General features: G+C 37.6%; 4 protein-coding genes across 7 annotated transcripts; 2 read left to right on the top strand and 2 right to left on the bottom strand.

The window, feature by feature from the left end:
* Positions 1-22: 22 nt before the first annotated feature.
* LOC107040290 (MOB kinase activator-like 1) lies at positions 23-5,994 on the bottom strand. Of its 2 annotated transcripts, XM_015260318.1 has the most exons (6): positions 5,753-5,994; positions 4,867-5,033; positions 4,548-4,775; positions 4,305-4,468; positions 4,107-4,222; positions 23-70 (listed from the first exon to the last, which is right to left on the bottom strand). In XM_015260318.1, the coding sequence occupies exons 1-5, from the start codon at positions 5,764-5,766 to the stop codon at positions 4,142-4,144; spliced, it is 654 nt and encodes a 217-aa protein (XP_015115804.1). In that variant the 5' UTR covers positions 5,767-5,994; the 3' UTR covers positions 23-70; positions 4,107-4,141. The 2 variants fall into 2 exon arrangements, with proteins under 2 accessions (XP_015115804.1, XP_015115802.1); XM_015260316.1 differs by lacking the exon at positions 23-70 and having other exon boundaries at positions 1,003-4,222.
* A 167-nt stretch (positions 5,995-6,161) lies between these two features.
* Positions 6,162-10,586, top strand: LOC107040275 (DNA polymerase alpha catalytic subunit). 2 transcript variants are annotated; one of them, XM_015260297.2, is made up of 3 exons: positions 6,162-6,336; positions 6,899-8,613; positions 8,980-10,586. In XM_015260297.2, the coding sequence occupies exons 2-3, from the start codon at positions 6,954-6,956 to the stop codon at positions 10,530-10,532; spliced, it is 3,213 nt and encodes a 1,070-aa protein (XP_015115783.1). In that variant the 5' UTR covers positions 6,162-6,336; positions 6,899-6,953; the 3' UTR covers positions 10,533-10,586. The 2 variants fall into 2 exon arrangements, with proteins under 2 accessions (XP_015115783.1, XP_015115782.1); XM_015260296.2 differs by lacking the exon at positions 6,162-6,336 and adding an exon at positions 6,386-6,678.
* A 458-nt stretch (positions 10,587-11,044) lies between these two features.
* On the top strand, positions 11,045-14,684 carry LOC107040277 (TELO2-interacting protein 1 homolog). 2 transcript variants are annotated; one of them, XM_015260298.1, is made up of 4 exons: positions 11,045-11,252; positions 11,369-11,505; positions 11,581-11,936; positions 12,167-14,684. In XM_015260298.1, exons 1-4 carry the CDS (start codon positions 11,059-11,061, stop codon positions 14,639-14,641), a joined length of 3,162 nt encoding a protein of 1,053 aa, XP_015115784.1. In that variant the 5' UTR covers positions 11,045-11,058; the 3' UTR covers positions 14,642-14,684. The 2 variants fall into 2 exon arrangements, with proteins under 2 accessions (XP_015115784.1, XP_015115785.1); XM_015260299.1 differs by lacking the exon at positions 11,045-11,252 and having other exon boundaries at positions 11,434-11,505; positions 11,590-11,936.
* LOC107040278 (exosome complex exonuclease RRP42) lies at positions 14,624-16,695 on the bottom strand. The gene is made up of 7 exons (XM_015260300.1): positions 16,518-16,695; positions 16,352-16,421; positions 15,765-15,961; positions 15,524-15,689; positions 15,188-15,382; positions 14,942-15,097; positions 14,624-14,862 (listed from the first exon to the last, which is right to left on the bottom strand). The coding sequence occupies exons 2-7, from the start codon at positions 16,406-16,408 to the stop codon at positions 14,758-14,760; spliced, it is 876 nt and encodes a 291-aa protein (XP_015115786.1). The 5' UTR covers positions 16,409-16,421; positions 16,518-16,695; the 3' UTR covers positions 14,624-14,757.
* Positions 16,696-16,932: the final 237 nt, after the last annotated feature.

Here is a 16,932-nt window from a genome sequence, read left to right as displayed (position 1 = left end):
ATGTCCAAAATGTCCAAATAATGTTAGGAACGATACTGCTTTCGATAGGGGTTTCACAGCAACTGAAATACTGTTTTTAAAGTTGGAAAATTAATTAAGTCACGTGCCACTGGGTCATTCGCCCTGGGGAAGACAACATTCATTTGGCTTCACAGTTCTAAATTCCTATTTGACAGTCATCGCTCATGAGCGCTTATCACATATTTCCTAGTTGTTTCTTCTGCAAGAAAAACTATTTGGTTACAGCGTTGCACTTCCTCGAATATAGTACTTTGCGCGTTAGTTTTCATAAGGTGATGCCTCGGTTTCTTAAACAAATCGTTCACACTCTTGTTCAAATTCATTTTCCACGAATGTGACGTCTATGGCTTCTCAACGAGACAAATGGGATTATTCTCAATACGCAAATGCCATAAAATTACGAAATTAAATAAAGTATATTCACATCGATTACCATAACCGTAGACTGCAAGTATTTCTGTCAATATTGACATAATACTGCTGACTCGCGATTTTCGCATGTAATTATTAAATCGTTTCTGACTGAATTATTACGAAACAGGTTGGATAATGTACTGTAGATTATTATTTCAAGAGATGAAGGGTTGAAAATATTTTAAACCGATATTACGTCCAAACGAAGTGGAATATAATATATTAGTAATGGAAAGAATGGAATTTACTGAGAAAAACTTTAATTTCGATAGTAATTAAGTACATAAGACCGCGCATCAGTTTCCCCTCACTTTTTTCATCTCTCTGATTTGAATATTCTTTTGTAACTGCCGCCGAACGTGAATTCTCATTTATTCTCCAGTCATTGAACCCGTACAATTAACATCCACGTGCCATTTCCTTCCTCAAAAAGATATTGATTTTGCATTTTTGGCTTGTGTCTACAGTTCTCAAGGAAAATCTATTCAATTTTCCTCGTTCCTTTGATATGTGCATATTATTATTCATGAGAAACGTTCAGTATTGATTAATCATTACCCAAAAGAGTTGTTCATATTGCAATTTCATTTATTTTCAAAGGAATTAACACTATTTACACTGCACAGGCATTATCAGTAACGACCGCTGGTCATACAAAACTATTGATTTCTTATTTATATCTCTCGCAGTAACAAACGAAAAATACATGAAACAAACTCGTGATACATGAGGTAATTTGAAATTACGCGACGAAAACTAGTTCCAGAGTGGCATTTCTCTCGGAATTCAGCATTATAATTTATTTAATCCCTCAATGAACGTTAGTTCCTCGATATTCGATAAAGCACACTGTCACTTATGAACTTAATATTATATATCGTGAGACAAGCTACGTACTCTCGCAACAGAATGATAACAGAAGGGGTCTAAGAAGCTTACTGTGCTGTTAATGACTCAACGCGTCAACTCTATGGGGTTCTGTGGGGGGAGCTGGGGAGGTGAAATCATCTACTCGTCGGTGGAAATCCCCTTCCCCTTCAAACCGCCCCATCTTCATAAATTCAAGAGTACATTCTACTCAACCAATGACCTCTTTATTTGCTGAGTTACATGTGTATAATTGATTACAAGTAACAGTTTGCACTAAGCTTCGGAATTATTTCATCTGAAATCATTGTGAATTGATTGACAATTCTCATTATGAATTTTTAATTTATTCTTAATCAATTCTCCAAAAATTGAATTCTTAATTAATTAAAAATTCATAATTTGAGAATTAAATCAGACTATATAATCGTCTTTTAATTATTTTCGTGTCATATAGTGAGATCTCAGAAAATAGTGTATGCAAATACATAAAATTTCACATTTTAAAATTGCATCTTCATGATTTTCCTTGAATGGGGTTCAAGTCCAGTTGCAGCAACTGTTCAATTCGGCACTTGTTATATTAGAAAGCCCAAATAATAGTTCTTTGAAGTTTTATTTTATTGCAGGGACTGTCACACTAGGGTATTCTTAATGTAGTTATCGTGCAAAATAAAATTCATTACATTTATAGTTAGATTGTATTATACATACAACGAGCTCTTCCTCGTACCAATCTCCAGATATTTACAATCAATGTTCGGGCTTTAGTGCGCACTTCCCGGGAGAAGCAATGGTCAATGCTACATTGAGAAAAAAGTTGAATAAAAATGATTTTAAAAATCGCCGCAAATTTTATTGTACGAAAGGTCATCCTGGAGCGAAATTGTAATTCAATAAAAAATACTTTTTGCGGGGAATATCTTACGATTCGTTCGGCAAAACACATCTATGGACGCAAAAATTTCCGGCAACTGTAGGGGGTATTTTCTTCTGGCTCCGAATAATTTTTGATAGCATAAATGGTAAATTCTACGGTTTCGGCACAAATTACCATCACATTTAGTAAATTTGAAATGGATACCTCTCCACAATTACTTGACTTCTTTGCTAATTTATCTGCAACTTTTTTCTCCATGTATATTCCTCACTCTGTCTTTAAAAACGCGTTTATTCCGCTCGAAAACTACTCGTATATAGCGCGAGATTAGATGCAATGAGTTTTATTGAATGGGTAAATGCCCGGAGAACGTAAATCTTCAATTTAATATCAAATTAATGTTGACATACGTTCCATTGTTAACACAATCACAAGCCAATTTCCTATAGGAAAAGCAGACCAGTAGATAGACACCCGCCAAAAGATGCACGATTTCGACTTTTTTTAAAGTATTTTATAAATAATATAATAGGAATCGTGCTATCAATTTTCGTATTGAATAACACTGATCGTTTGTTATTCATGAATATATATTTTATTACGTAGAAAATCCGTCATTGTCTCATTTATGTGATTGATCGATTTTTGATCTCTCGAAAAACCATAGATTCCCCTTAACCGTTCATCAATTGGTCTGCTTACCCTAAATTTGGTATATTATTACTGATTAATATCGTCGGTTATCGAAATTCCATTATATTCATGATAAACTCAAGCGCTGAAACTGAAAAATAGAGGATTTTATTGTATGCATGGCATATGCCTCACTCTGCACAACTTTTAAGTACTGTTTGAATAAATTATACTTGAATCGGTATCTTTAAATATATTGCCTCAATGCATGTATCTTTGTTCGAAGCGATCAATCGACAGTTACAATGCCACACATTAATGAACATACACTTTGTGAAGCGCCAAGTCTACACCGATTGATAAAAAAATTGTTCCTTCCTCAAATGGCTATTTACAGGCAAATTTGTATCCAGAAAATTCGCGCAAAGGCTTTATATATAAAATATATAACTTTTCTTTCCTTTTGATCCTCACACCCAATACCTAATTGTAATTTCGTCGTTCTTATTCTTGTTACTCTAGTTATTTTACGTGCTTTACGGTAATAGCTTCATGTTTCACAGACCTTGTATTGTAATCGTCAAATGGTGTGTCCATTATCATTGATTATCAGGGTGACGTATACTTGAACAAATATTCGAAATGATAAAAATAATAATGATGTGTGTATAATTAAGAAATATGAAGATAATGCAATCGCCTAAGTGAAAATTCGATGTGAAATGAACGCATTTATCTAAATAAAATTTTACTAGTTGTCTACTAACAATGATAAGTGATATTAAACAACGGAAAATTATAATAATAGAAAACAAAATTAACTTAACGTCGTCACGAAACGTAGGTATCTTAAAAGTTCGAAATCCTCGAGTGAAACCCCTTATAATTTCATACTGCGGTAAAAGGAAAAAGAAGAACACAATAAATTATAAAAAGAATATGCAACTTTCCTTAAATTCCTCTTCTCAATAGTTGAATCGAAGAGGGACGAGATGAATAACGATGAAATAATGGAGCGACACGCAATTATTTTACAAAACTCGTTAGCACATTTGCCAACACACGATTCCATTCGTGAAAAAATTCCATCTAGCTAAATGCTAGAACTCATTCATTCTGCTAATATGAATCAGATGCATTTATTGTTGATTGATAATATTCTATTGAACTGTGAGAAGTCTGTTATAATATTGCATTGAATTTCACTATGAACATATCTCAATTTACGAGTGCAATTAGAAAACAAAAGAGAATAATAGTGAGTTGAGATTCTTTGGAGGAATTTCCTTACATTATACTTTGCTCGTGTTACCAGTGTTAGTTTATTCATCGTGCATCTTTAGCTGTTAATTTTTCAATCAACTCTTGCAGTGGCGCCAATTCTCGTCTTTCAATTAAGTTAAACTCCTGTAAAAGGAAAATCAAAATTATCATTAGTGAATTTACGATGAAAAATTATGAAAAATATTCAACCAATGCTGTTAATCACCTGGACGAAGAATATAAAGTGCTTGAAGGATGTGTTTAAATGTGCCTCCTCTCCCAGCTGCACAACCTCACTGAAATGCTGGTGATATATGTGTGCATAAACTCGGAATAATCGTTTGAGAATTGTTTTCGCAATTGAGAGAAAATTTTTTGGAAATGGAACTCCTGCAATAAATTTAACAATTGGAATTGAGTCACTGGTAGCAAATGGAGATCAACTATTCAATTTATTCGAATTACTGACCTATTTTCGAGGGAAAGAGTGTTTCGTCGTCCAACTGATCTTGAACCCAAGTCATCAGATAATCGATGTATTTGGGTGCTGAACATTTTATTGGCTTCTTAACTGTGTGACCGTCTGCCCAATGATATTCATATTTGGGCCCAGCTGACATTATTGAACAACTTTCTTCCGTGCAAAATTCGGTTATGGTGCCGTACAACATATTGATTTGATTGAAGAAATCAACAGCTGGATAAAAAAAAGAAATGTTAATTTCATTTCAATAGTCTTGGATTTTTTTTATCAATGTTGGAAAGGAGCATTGTGCATTTTCACTCACTGTTAACAGCCACCCACTCGTTGAGATCTTCACCCTCAGGGAGCATCACAGCTAGCCGCAAATTTCCAGAGCCCAGAGTTGCAGCAGCATGTTTCATCAAGTCATACTGATGTGTTCCCTCGGGAATATTTTTTTTTGGCTTGAATGTTTTGGAAGACCGGCTTCCACTTTAAAGAAAAAACAACTATCATTCGATAACGACAAAGAGCATCCACGTCATAATAATTTTATAATCAATTTCCTGCACTTGAGAGTGAGAAAGTGCATTTAGATTCATCAAGTCATACTGATGTGTCCCCGGGGAATATTTTTTTGGCTCCAATGTTTTGGAAGACAATCTTCCACTTTAAAGAGAATAATTATCATTCAATAATGACTAAGGGAATGCACGTCATAACAATGCCATAATCAATTTCCTGCAGTTGAGAGTGAGAAAGTGCATTTCCTTGACAAGTGACTCATAAACGAGACTAAATCTGTCGTAATGACGTGATCTGTACGGCATAACAGCAGTATGGAATATCGTAGTACTACGTGGCTAGTAAAAAAAAATGTTTGTCATGTCTATTGTCATTGTTTTGCTCATTAAAACCTCTTCTGTGGGGTCCGGAAAAATTGTCAAGTTCCACAGGTCAAGAACCTGAGTTGTGTGATAAGAGAAGGAGCTCGAGGGGGAGGGGTGATGGACGTCTAAGGTGTACTGTCAATTTACAAAACGACCGGTTCAACAATCGATTGAATTTCTCACTCTGAAATACTTGGGTCTAATGACATCTTACCCACCACCTCATAAATCTTATCATCACTGATATGAAACAACTGGCGAGAGTTTCAGCAGGGAAATATTGTTGAAAACTCCGTTTCGAGAGGGAAAAAAAACACTTACAATAGGAAACTCATCCTGATTCTGTGGTGATCGCGTCAACTGCGACGTTATTTCCGCTGATACAGGATTTTAACTCGTTGTTTTCCACATGTGTCTATCATTGAGGCTAATCCATACAAACTCAACAGTTAAATTTATTCAATAAGAAAATAGTGCGAGCTTGGGAAAAAAAAAGACTTCACAAGTGTATTGTCAACTGGGGAAACGACAGACAGACGGTATTACTGTGTTCGTGAGCATTCGTGAGGGGCCCGAAAGAGTGCTCTTGTTCTGTTTCCCTTTGTCGTTCTTGCACGCGATTGGCCGAGTGGCTACTGCTCTCTCTCGGCTACTCTCGAATGCGTCACGTATGCTCATTGGACATGGGGAACCTCTCGTTTTTTCCATCTTTTTTATTTTCGTTAGTCGTGAAAAATTGAAAAATCCATCAGATATGTACATTCATCACTTTTTTCTACAGTTTATATTGTTGATATTGAGGACATGTAATATCATAATTCTCATAGGCATCATTTTACTGAAAATATTTATTTATAATTCTATGGTAAAGGTATCGGTCAGCCAGTACGTGATATAATTGTCAGGTAAGAAACGAAATATTCGTTTTACCGACAAATGGTCTATAAACATGCTTTCACGAGGCCGGGTTGAGAAGGCCTGTTTTCCCGCGAAAATGATATATACTCGAACGATTCGACCAATTGTCTTTCTATCCAATGAAGAAATTCACAGAATCGAAAATGCCACGGAAGTGTATTGTCCAAAAACGCTTGGATTATTGCTATATTGTTTCAACAAAGAAATCACGCCATTTGTGTTGCGCAGTTATGTCAAGAGGTTATTTTGAGACAAAGCGAACCACAGGACCACGAGAGAGTCGGTATTCCCAAAAACAATTAAACAAGCAGTTTATTTAAACAATAGAGGTATGTAAAATCGTAGAAAATTTATTGTTAACCTTCAATTGTCTATGAAGCTCTGCATTGACATCTTTTTTCATCGTGGTGGGTTGGAGACAACAAAGAAATTGCCAGGAGTTGATATTCCATGCCTTTTTTGCCAAAACCTCAATCCCATTATTAAATCTCAAATTATTATTTTCATTTCTTCATTAAAAAATGGAAAATTATGTGTTTTACGTTTTAGCTTCCCCACGATCAACCAGCCTCGGGAGAGAGACAATTGAAGAAGCAGTATAGTGATGAGGACTCAACGGAATCCTCATCAACAACAAATAAACTCGGAGCATCTCCATTCTGCACTGACTGTCAACTCCTCAGGGGAGCCTGTCCTGAAATTCTACTACTTGGACGCCAATGAGAGTGACACACCTGGAAAAGTCTACCTCTTTGGTAAGATCCTCCTTTCATCAACGAACACGTACGTCTCATGCTGCGTTGTCGTGACAAACATCCCCAGGAGGATTTTTATCCTCCCAAGTAAAGCAGCACAATCTTTGGATTCAGCATCCCAGGAGTTTGTCAAACTTGCTTATAAATACAAAATAATTAATTACATTCCGAAAGTCGTCAGGAAAAAATATGCATTCGATATTGAAGAAGTCCCAGAGGAGACTGATTACATAGAAGTTAAATATCCAGCCTCGTGCCCCATGCTTCCAAGATCTCATCTGGGATCAGATATCGAGCACATCTTTGGGACTTGTGCAAATGCCCTAGAGATTCTGCTCACTGAGAGGGGGATGAAAGGTCCCTCCTGGCTGGAGATCAAATTCCCAGTGTTTGCTAAGCCCCAGGATAATGAAACTTGGTGTAAATGTCAAGTGTCGTGCTCAGACATGGAGACTATCACGGTTGTAAAAGAAGAGAATGGGGAAAAACATGAGATTCCACCGATGGTTTCCACAACTCTAAACATCAGGACGAGAGTCTCTGAAAAAAAGGTGGAAGTGATCATGATCTACATGTTGACTCAGATGAATGTTGATATTTCTGGTACATCAGTTGAATCACCAGTTACGAAGGAGTGCTGCTTCATAGTTAATGGTGTTGGAAGGCCTGAAAATTGTTCTGTAAAAACAGTCACATCTATCAACGTCATTGAGTGTCCTGATAAAGAGGATCTACTTAAAAAGTTTCTCGAGAAGATTAAATCCCTCGACCCAGACATTCTCATAGGCTACGATTGTGAGACATCCTTGATAAACTTGATGCATGGGATCATGGCCCTCAAGCCAATACCCAATGACACTGGGATCTGCAGACTTAAGAACGATGTAAGAAAAATAATGTACATCCAGAATCGCACCCTCAGGAAAGTTTTGCATCGTCCCCTATGTGACGTCAGAGTAGTCATCAAAGAGATTAACCCCAAGCTAGATCAGGAAGATTTTGACAAAATATGTTCAATAATATTGAAGACTGAGGTGGGAGCTCTTCATTCGTTGCCTTCCTGGAAAATCCAAGAATTCCTTGATTCACCAGCGGGCACGTTTGAAATTATCAATATCACCAGGAGGGAGACTGACTGTATAATTCAGCTAACTCGTCAGATGAATATACTTCCCCTCGCTGTGGAGATGACGACAATTGCGGGTCACGTGCTATCGAAAGCCCTGGTATTTCCCAGGAATGAGAGGAGTGAATTCCTGCTGCGTCACGAATTCCACGAGGCAGGCTACATCATTCCAGATATGCACAAGGTGAAGAAGACTTGTGACATCAGGGGAGGTTTGGTGTTGGAGGCTGATGTTGGACTGCACGAGAATGTAGCCATCCTAATGGACTTCAGGTCACTCTATCCCAGCATCATCCAGGAGTACAACCTCTGCTTCACGACAATGCCAGGGGTTTGCTTTAAACCTTTAGAAGATGTTAAAATCAATCCTGAAGCTCCAGTGGGTAAGATTCTACTCAAATTGGTATGTAAAATATTTTTATCTTGGATTTATTGATCATGTCATGTTTACGATAGTCATTTGAACCGAAGTAAATTAATATCATCGAGATGTTCGAGAGAACAAGTTAGAGATATTGTTCCTATTGAGGATGTAAATTTTTCTAATTGATTCAGTATATTTTTTCACTTTACCCTCGATTACTATTTTCATTTCGACAGGCTTGCAGTAGTTGAATTATCAATTTGAAAATAAATGTCAGAGAAAAATTCATCCACTTCATTCCTCCAAAGCTACTGCAGATAATTTTTTTCAATCATCAAGAATGTTACACAATTGTGGATAAACATCCTGCATTTCCTGCCAACAGGAATTCTTCCCAGAATAGTCGGTAGAATTATTGAGAGTCGCAAGGAAGCCAAACGATTGCTAAAAGACCCAGCCAACTCACCAGCAATGAAGCTGAAATATCAAGCCAGACAACTGGCTCTAAAACTCACAATCAACACTCTGTACGGATGCCTGGGTTCACATCTCTATCAATTTTACACTCCCAACATTGCATCGATAATCACTGCCAAGGGTCGGGAAGTCCTGACGAATACCGTGAGCACTGTGGAGTCAATAGGGTTCAATGTCATCTACGGTGATACAGATTCAGTGTTGATCAACACCAAACAGAAGGATCGAACTGTGGCCCTAGACATTGCAACATCTATCAAGGAGACTATCAATGCACAGTACAAACATATCGAGCTGGAGCATGAGATGACTTACAAGTGTGTCCTCATGGCGAACAAGAAGATATACACTGGACTTTACTTCGATGATCTCCCTGATGGCTCCACTCAGCTCGTTCTGGAGGCAAAAGGTAAAGTCCTGAAGGAAAAGTATTGTTGTCAGCTAGTTGATACCACCGTCCACTATGTCCTGAATGAGATATTTAGCGATGAACGCCACGACAAGAAAATCAACAACATCGAAGCCTATCTCCAGAAGATTGGTAAAATGAGGGGGGATAAACTGTTGGAGGCTGTCATCCCTTCCCTAGTGATCACCAAAAAGCTGCTACACGACCCAGAAGACAGTCCCAATACTAGAGCTGCACATGTGGATCTGGCCATTCGGTTGAATAAAACAGCACCTGGTACATGGAGAGAGGGACACTTTATTTCCTACATCATCTGCGTAGATGAGACAGATAACCCTCCAGAAAAACGAGCTTATCTCAAGGGGACGAACCTCAAACCTGATCTGCTTTATTATTTCATCCAAGAACTCATACCACCACTCGTATCCCTCTTCAAGCCAATTCCAGAGTTGCACGCTGAATTTTTTGCTGATTTTCTGGGAGTAAGGAAGGAATGGCAAAACTCAGGTGCCAACGGTGCGAAATCTGGTCAGAGGAGGTTGATTCCGATTGAGGGATTTTGTTTCAAATGCAGAAATTGTGGGAGCCGTATTGGGATGTATGGATTTAACAGGAAGCAAGGGAGAGGATATATTCCAGTTTTGTCGTCGTGCAGTAATCCTGAATGCGATGTTGCTCCTTGGGAGTATGTTGATAAAATCATACTAGATTTGGAGGGCCACATCGTTGATTTCATGGAGAAGCATCCCCCCAAAATCATGTGCACATTTAATAAATGTGATTGGGTGACTGAGAAAACAAAAACGATGCCTAAAACGTGCCCCAAGTGCAAGTTAAATAGTGAGTTTCGAAGGGATTTGCCTGTGGCCGCTTGCTATGGACGCGTTAATCTTCTCAGAACATGGTTCGATGTTGATGCTCAGGCAGAAGTCGTCAGGAAGAGATTAAGGCCGGAGATTATTGAGGCTTATAGGAAGGTATCGAGGTATCTCATCAACTTCATGGAGGAAAGGTCTGTCAGTGTTGTTGATATAAACAAATTGTTCGTTTGAAAATGAGGGACATTGGGTTTTTGAAATAAATAATGTTCGTTTATTCTTCTTTAATATTTTTGTTTTCATTAATTTATGTGGGGGGATGGGGGAAAATGAACACTTAATACATAACTTTTCTTTCAATCTTCATAAATTAGAAACAAAGCAATCAATCAAACTCGGTCTAGGCTCATCACAAGAAGGAAGAATTGCACTTTTCACTGGAAAGCTAATTATCCCTGTTCATAAAAAAATAAAAGAGTCAATGTATTTTTTAACCCACGGGAGATCAATCGTGATATTTAATAGTTGTTTTCGAGATCCTACAGATGTCCCTGCAATGCCAATTCAGCAGCGAGCCGGCCGAATAACTAACGGAACACCTGGTTGACAATATCAATATTTTCTAGAGCAATTGCGTGGTATTGCATTTTGTTTAGGGGATTTTCAAAACTCGGTTCGCACGTAAATATCAATTTGTCAAGGTTGTGGGGATGAGAAGTTTTTGTGATTTGATGGCCTCTGGAAGATATTGTGTCAGAACATGAATGAAATGACAACGCATGAGGCTTTTTTCAACCTCAAACCACTCTGTGATTTGTTAGTCAAGAGTCCTAATAAGCAGAATGCTGAGAATATTTGCAATTGCCTAAGGAAATTTTCCAAGTCCACTTTACAGAATCTCTTGGATTACGTATTGTTTCCTCCTATCATACATTTGGGAAGTGATGATGTCAGGTAATTTATTTATGATATTTCTTCATTCACTCAATTTATTTATTTATTTATTTGCTTAATCAATGCATTTGTAATCACCCTGCATAGTTTTTTAAACTCCTGGCATTGATTTTCAGCACAGAGACAAGATTACATCTTCTCAGTGTAATAGAGGCAGCCCTGAGTGAAGTAAGAGTCATGAAAATTGAATTATTCTTCAAACTGTATTCAATTCTTCTTCGTCAAGTGCAGGATACAAATCAGCCAACTGTGTGTGAGTTACAATTCCGAATAGACTCAATACATAAAAGCCAAGACAATTGTCTCACTCTTGATTAATGTTTAACAGTAATTCCAGAACACGAAGAACTGAAATTGAGTGTAATGCACTGTCTGAAATATTTATTCTTATCTGCATCGTCCGACGTCATAGAATTAATTTACACTCGAGATAATTCACTGAAGCTCAGTGAGAGTTTCTTCCTCTGTGTCTCCATCGCCAAGAGTGAGAAGTATTCAACATTGAGGATTGCTGCAATTGACACTTTAATGACTCTATCGTACGTTCATGATGAAGCTGACACGTCTGATGTAGTTTTGAGGAGTCAAGTTGCAGATGTAGTCATGCTGTACTTACCTGGGATTGTTCGTGGAATGTTGGATATTGCTGAGGGGAGTGAGACTCAGAATCATAAAGTCATTTTGGTATGATATTCATCTTTTTTTTTTTAGTTCCCTAGTATGTCACAAATTTCTAGTATGTCACATTTTTTTTTAGTTCTTTAGTATGTCATAAATTGATTAATTGAGAAATCTGGGATTATTACAAGGAGAAAGATGCGTATATTTCATCAACAATTGAATTACGTTTTAATGTTTAAAAAATTTTAAGGTGTCCAATCAACTCAAAATTCCAATTGTAATAATACTTTCAGATGGCAATCAGAGCACTGGGTAGAGTCATCTCTCTCGTCATGGAAGATTCATCACCTGAAAACTCTGCACCCACTTTCCCAATGCCAATCACTACCTCAAACGCCTCTAGCTCCCCTGATCCGCTGGGAATGCAATTGAAGCTCAATGGTCAAAACGAAACGGAAAAGTACCTGCAGATGGTCCGAAATGTCGAGTGGTTGGAGGCAGCGTCTGAAAAACTCAGCAATCCCTTAAAAAATCTCTCCAATTTAACGAAACATTCGCATCACAAAGTCAGAAGAGAACTCCTCTCAACAGTTTCTTTATTAATAACGAAATGTACCAAAAACCTGAGTGAAAGTGTTCCTCATTTGGTCGACGTGGTGATTGCACTATCCGAAGATGACGAAGACGCAGTGAGAGAGCCAGCAAAAACTTGTTTGAATGAAATAAATCATGCGATCGTTTCCAATCTCCGAATGAGATCGATAACTTCGTTGTTGGAGGAAAACTTCTACAGGTTACTGACAAAACTCCCCAGGATCATGAGGAGATCGGAGAGTGCTGCTCAGCTAGCCTATTTGAACCAATTGACTGGATACTTGAGGATATTTGGGGAGGAACGTTTACCAAAGATCATGAGCTCGATGGCTCATCTTAGACGCCTGCTCCTAGCCCTTATCTATGTCATTGAATTGGATTGTCGTGAGGTTTCGATACTTGACGAAAATCACATAACAACCATCGAAGATACTGCCCATTTATCAACGACATCGTGGAAAAAATTCAAGTTTATACTAGACTCAGCAGTCCACGATAAATTAATAATCGTTTGTAAATTGCTGGGAGAGCTGGGGGATGTGGAGATCCTGGTTGACAGCATAATCCAATTGATGTCCGACATGCCACACTACCAGAAGGAACAGACGTTGCTGCTCAATTGGATATGCATGGCACCCAATCCCACACTCAAGACTCTGTATCCTCAAGTTATCAATCACTACGTCGATGATGAGTTGTGGTACCTGCCGATTGAAATGGAAGACGAGACTACTCTCTCACAAGTCCAAAGTAATATCGTACAGAATTGTCTCCTGATGGAGGCTCTCGGAATATTCGCTTCGATACTGAGGGAAGAGTACCAGCAGTTTTTGCTCAAGACCCTGTACCTAATCATCGAAAGAGCTGGGAATAAGAACCGGTTGATTAGCTCCATTGGTCTTCATACTCTAGAAGAGTTCGCTAAATCCCAGGGATACACTGAAATCACGAATTTACTTCGTGATAATGTAGATTACATTTCCTACCATGTTACTGTTAAATTACGAAGGGTTGAGAGGAATCTCGGGGTGCTGGATGTTGTGACGATCGTCATGAAGTACAGCACTCTAGATTTTCTTCCATGTTTGAAGGAAATTGTTGCTGAAGCATTGGGACAGCTGAAAGTTGCGACTCAGGGGAGCAATTCCCATTCGATATTGAAAGTGTTGTATACTTTTGTTTTGTGTATCAGACGACAAGTTTGTGATCAAGAACTTAAGGAGGATAATGTCAGAATATCAGAAAATATTGCTGAAAGGGTGATTCATTCTTTGATCGAGTATCACGAAGCTAAAAAGGTTGATAAGATGGTGGACGATGACTCAGAAATCCCTGAAAATGAAAGAGAAATAGAGTTCGATGATAAAAATTATGAAGAAGGCTCTGCATATGCTGATTCAGGAGGAGACTCTCACGAAACGAAAGTTCCACCATACATCAAGCTAGTAGAAGATGTTATAAAGTGCAGTCTCAATTTTGTGCCATCGAGAAAGATCCCAGAGACACTGATAGCCATGGAGATACTCCAAGGTGGACTGGACATTTTATCTCCCTGGACGGATCAGCTACTACCGATTGTTCATCTGCTGTGGCATCCATTGGTGGATCGCTTCAAAGAATCTAATGTCTTAATTATGAATCGTGCGTGGCAGCTTCTCTTCACTGTTGCTCAGGCATCAGAGGATTTCGTACGATCTCGCACTCTCGATAAAGTCAGTCCTGCCATTGCAAAGTTTTTGGAGATTTCGGCTAAAGAGAGTTACGGGAAGGATAGCCAACACGCTCATAAATTTACGCAGATGTTTAAACTCCAAAGAATGATCTTGTCGCAACTAGGTACAATGGCCAAGTGTTTGAAGCTTCAGGAAAGACAACTCTGGCAGCTATTAGATATGACAGAGCCTTATCTGCATTCACATCAACATCCTGTATTGCAAGAGTGCTGTATAAATCTGTATAAAACTGTTTTTCACTACAATGGAGAGGTTGTGTGGGTTAAATGTCTAAGCATATGGAATTCTTCCGTAAAAAGACCTTCAGTGCATGTAGTTCCTAGTGTTGATGATTTAAATGCCATGGAGGATGATTCTATTAAGGTTCCTTACGGCAAAAATATTGGGATATTGTTGAAATATATTGATAAAGTAACGAGAAGAGAATTAAACATATTGTAGTAAATTATTTAAATAAATTGTTTGTACCATTTTGTTACCCAAATGAGTCATTCTTTTTTTGTTCTTAAATAAAATAGTACAAACTGAATTATCCATTGGAAAAAAATCTCGGTATATTATCCGAGAAAACCAAAGACTGGACGTTGTGGTCCGAGAGCTTCTTCTTTCCTCAATGCCTCCATCAGTCTCTCATTCAATCTCTTACCAATTTCTTTTCCACACTGTCAAAATAATTAAATGAATAACTCAACTCGAAATTAAATTTTCTAATATTTCGTTTATTATATGAAGAATAATTACCTCAAGGGTCTTTAGCAGTGTTGATGGTTGAAGACTTCCATATCCAGTTTTCACAATTGAGGTGACTCTTCCCTTCGGTGTCACTGATATGACGATGTTAGCAGCTGCACACATCTCTTCATCTGCAGTTGGGTCCACCACACAGTTATCTCCAATCTATGAAGTAACAAGTGAGGAGAAAAAATTCAATTATTTCATTCAATAATTGATGAATTTGTGACATAAATAATCATCGTTCGTTCTTACTTTGCATAAAGTCACGAGTACTGGATAATTTTCAACATTCAATTTGACGCAATCGAATGGATCATCTGACAGCTGAATGTCTGCGTCGTCACCATCTACTGAGGCTGTAGCGACTTTGGGTATTTCCGTGGCGAAAAGAGCGCATTTGACAGCTGCTCCAATAGCGTCGAATAAATTCCCATCGCATTGAAGAATCTACGAACAATTGTTCATCGAGACAAAACAGACACATTTTACATTTTTTTTTTAAATATCAATAGTTCATTGAATTATTAATGAAATGGGAGAATTTTTATTTTCATGCAAAAAAATTTTAGTCACCATTTTGCCACTTACCAACACGTCGACATACATCTTCCAACATTTTTTGTTAGGCAAAATACTCAGTATCGTCAGGTCTAGAGCATGGGACGATTGATAAGCGTTCGACAATACATTACTGATCTCGGTGCCTAGCTCCTCACCACCTTTGCCTTCGAATTCTGGTGTTGCATTTGCTGAACTAAAACAGGAGAACAAGTTGCAAAAATACTCTGTAGTTTTTGGAAATCTTCGGGGAGAAGTGTCTATTTTTTACCAATCAACAAAGAATTCAAGTTTTCCTTCGTTCGGCCGATCAAGCGATGGAGTGTCCACTTCAACTTTGACGGTCACGAGAACGTCAGTATTTGCTATCCTCAGACGAACTGAGCCATTCGTCTGTGGCATTATATTCGTTTCGATCTCTAATGCACGGTATTCTAATCGAGAGCGGCCATCCGTTCGAAAATCTCCCTGAACAAAATTTCTCGTTATTTGAATTTCTCGATTCGTGAGGTATTGTTTCTATTTTCACATATATCCTTAAATTTTTTGAGGTGGATCAGTCATATGATCCACTCATGTTGAATAAAATAAAATGAAATAGGTGTGTTATAATTTGTTATACATTGTTTGATCCTATAATTAGCATAGTGCTATTGGATCGGAATTAAAAAATTAAAATAACAAATAAAAAATGTGAACAATTATGTAGGAGAGGAACATCGTAATTATTGGATAGTTGGGGATCGCTCGGAGTTGGTAAACTACAATGGATGATGAATTAATTAATGGAATTCGTAAATTCTAGAAGTAATTGCACTTTCATGACTGTTATTTGATTTTAAATTTATGTCAACTTACATCAACACCATGGAGAATGAACGTTTTCTCTGCTAAACTCAGTAAATTTTGAGCCATTGTCGTGCTGATGCTGGAAATTAATTAAAGTTGATAATTAAACTTTTGAAAACTTATGCATGAAACATTTTAGACCACAAGAATCAACTTTGTGCTATTACTTATTTACATTCAATTTCAAACACGTTGTCATCCAGTTAACCTTCAAATTTTCATGGTTTTTATACTGCCAACTGCCATCTGCAGGTAATGATGTTCGGACCAGGCATCCCAAGGTGATGCTTGTGACCCTTGTGTGATGAGACAACAGAAATGTCGAAAGAAAAAAAAGATCGATCAATTAGCCCCTCATGATAGATATTCCAAATTTTTATTTTTTTCCTCATTGAAGTAGTTTTGAAGAAAATTGCGAGCTAATAAAAAACATTTGCTAGTTAGTACTTTTTTTAAAATAAATTTTTGAAAAATCACCCCTGAAAAAAAAGGCGTTATCCCCTTCATTATTTCCAAAAAATTTTATCACCAATTGGTAGCAAATTGTTTGAAGATTTTTGCGAGTTGAGAAAAAATCGTCAATGCACTCC

The sequence above is a fragment of the Diachasma alloeum genome, unplaced genomic scaffold (genome assembly GCF_001412515.2).
Source record: "Diachasma alloeum isolate Michigan unplaced genomic scaffold, Dall2.0 Dall_scaffold_00326, whole genome shotgun sequence".
NCBI lineage: Eukaryota > Metazoa > Arthropoda > Insecta > Hymenoptera > Braconidae > Diachasma > Diachasma alloeum.
Note: the sequence above shows the minus strand (reverse complement) of the source record. Positions and strands in the feature narration are given on the sequence as shown.

What these genes read in the sequence shown, in the direction of transcription:
- LOC107040290 (XM_015260318.1), bottom strand. An exon ending in ACTCTTTCCCTCGAAAATAG is followed by an intron (nt 4,469 to 4,547) that starts GTCAGTAATTCG and finishes AATTTATTGCAG; the next exon opens with GAGTTCCATTTCCAAAAAAT. An exon ending in ACTTTATATTCTTCGTCCAG is followed by an intron (nt 4,223 to 4,304) that starts GTGATTAACAGC and finishes TTCCTTTTACAG; the next exon opens with GAGTTTAACTTAATTGAAAG.
- LOC107040277 (XM_015260298.1), top strand. Translation starts at nt 11,059, where the DNA reads ATGAATGAAATGACAACGCATGAGGCTTTTTTCAACCTCAAACCACTC. An exon ending in TTGGGAAGTGATGATGTCAG is followed by an intron (nt 11,253 to 11,368) that starts GTAATTTATTTA and finishes ATTGATTTTCAG; the next exon opens with CACAGAGACAAGATTACATC. An exon ending in TACAAATCAGCCAACTGTGT is followed by an intron (nt 11,506 to 11,580) that starts GTGAGTTACAAT and finishes AATGTTTAACAG; the next exon opens with TAATTCCAGAACACGAAGAA.
- LOC107040278 (XM_015260300.1), bottom strand. Translation starts at nt 16,408, where the DNA reads ATGGCTCAAAATTTACTGAGTTTAGCAGAGAAAACGTTCATTCTCCAT. An exon ending in TCATTCTCCATGGTGTTGAT is followed by an intron (nt 15,962 to 16,351) that starts GTAAGTTGACAT and finishes AATTTTGTTCAG; the next exon opens with GGAGATTTTCGAACGGATGG. An exon ending in AGATGTATGTCGACGTGTTG is followed by an intron (nt 15,383 to 15,523) that starts GTAAGTGGCAAA and finishes AATTGTTCGTAG; the next exon opens with ATTCTTCAATGCGATGGGAA.
- LOC107040275 (XM_015260297.2), top strand. Translation starts at nt 6,954, where the DNA reads ATGAGGACTCAACGGAATCCTCATCAACAACAAATAAACTCGGAGCAT. An exon ending in CAATCCTGAAGCTCCAGTGG is followed by an intron (nt 8,614 to 8,979) that starts GTAAGATTCTAC and finishes TCCTGCCAACAG; the next exon opens with GAATTCTTCCCAGAATAGTC.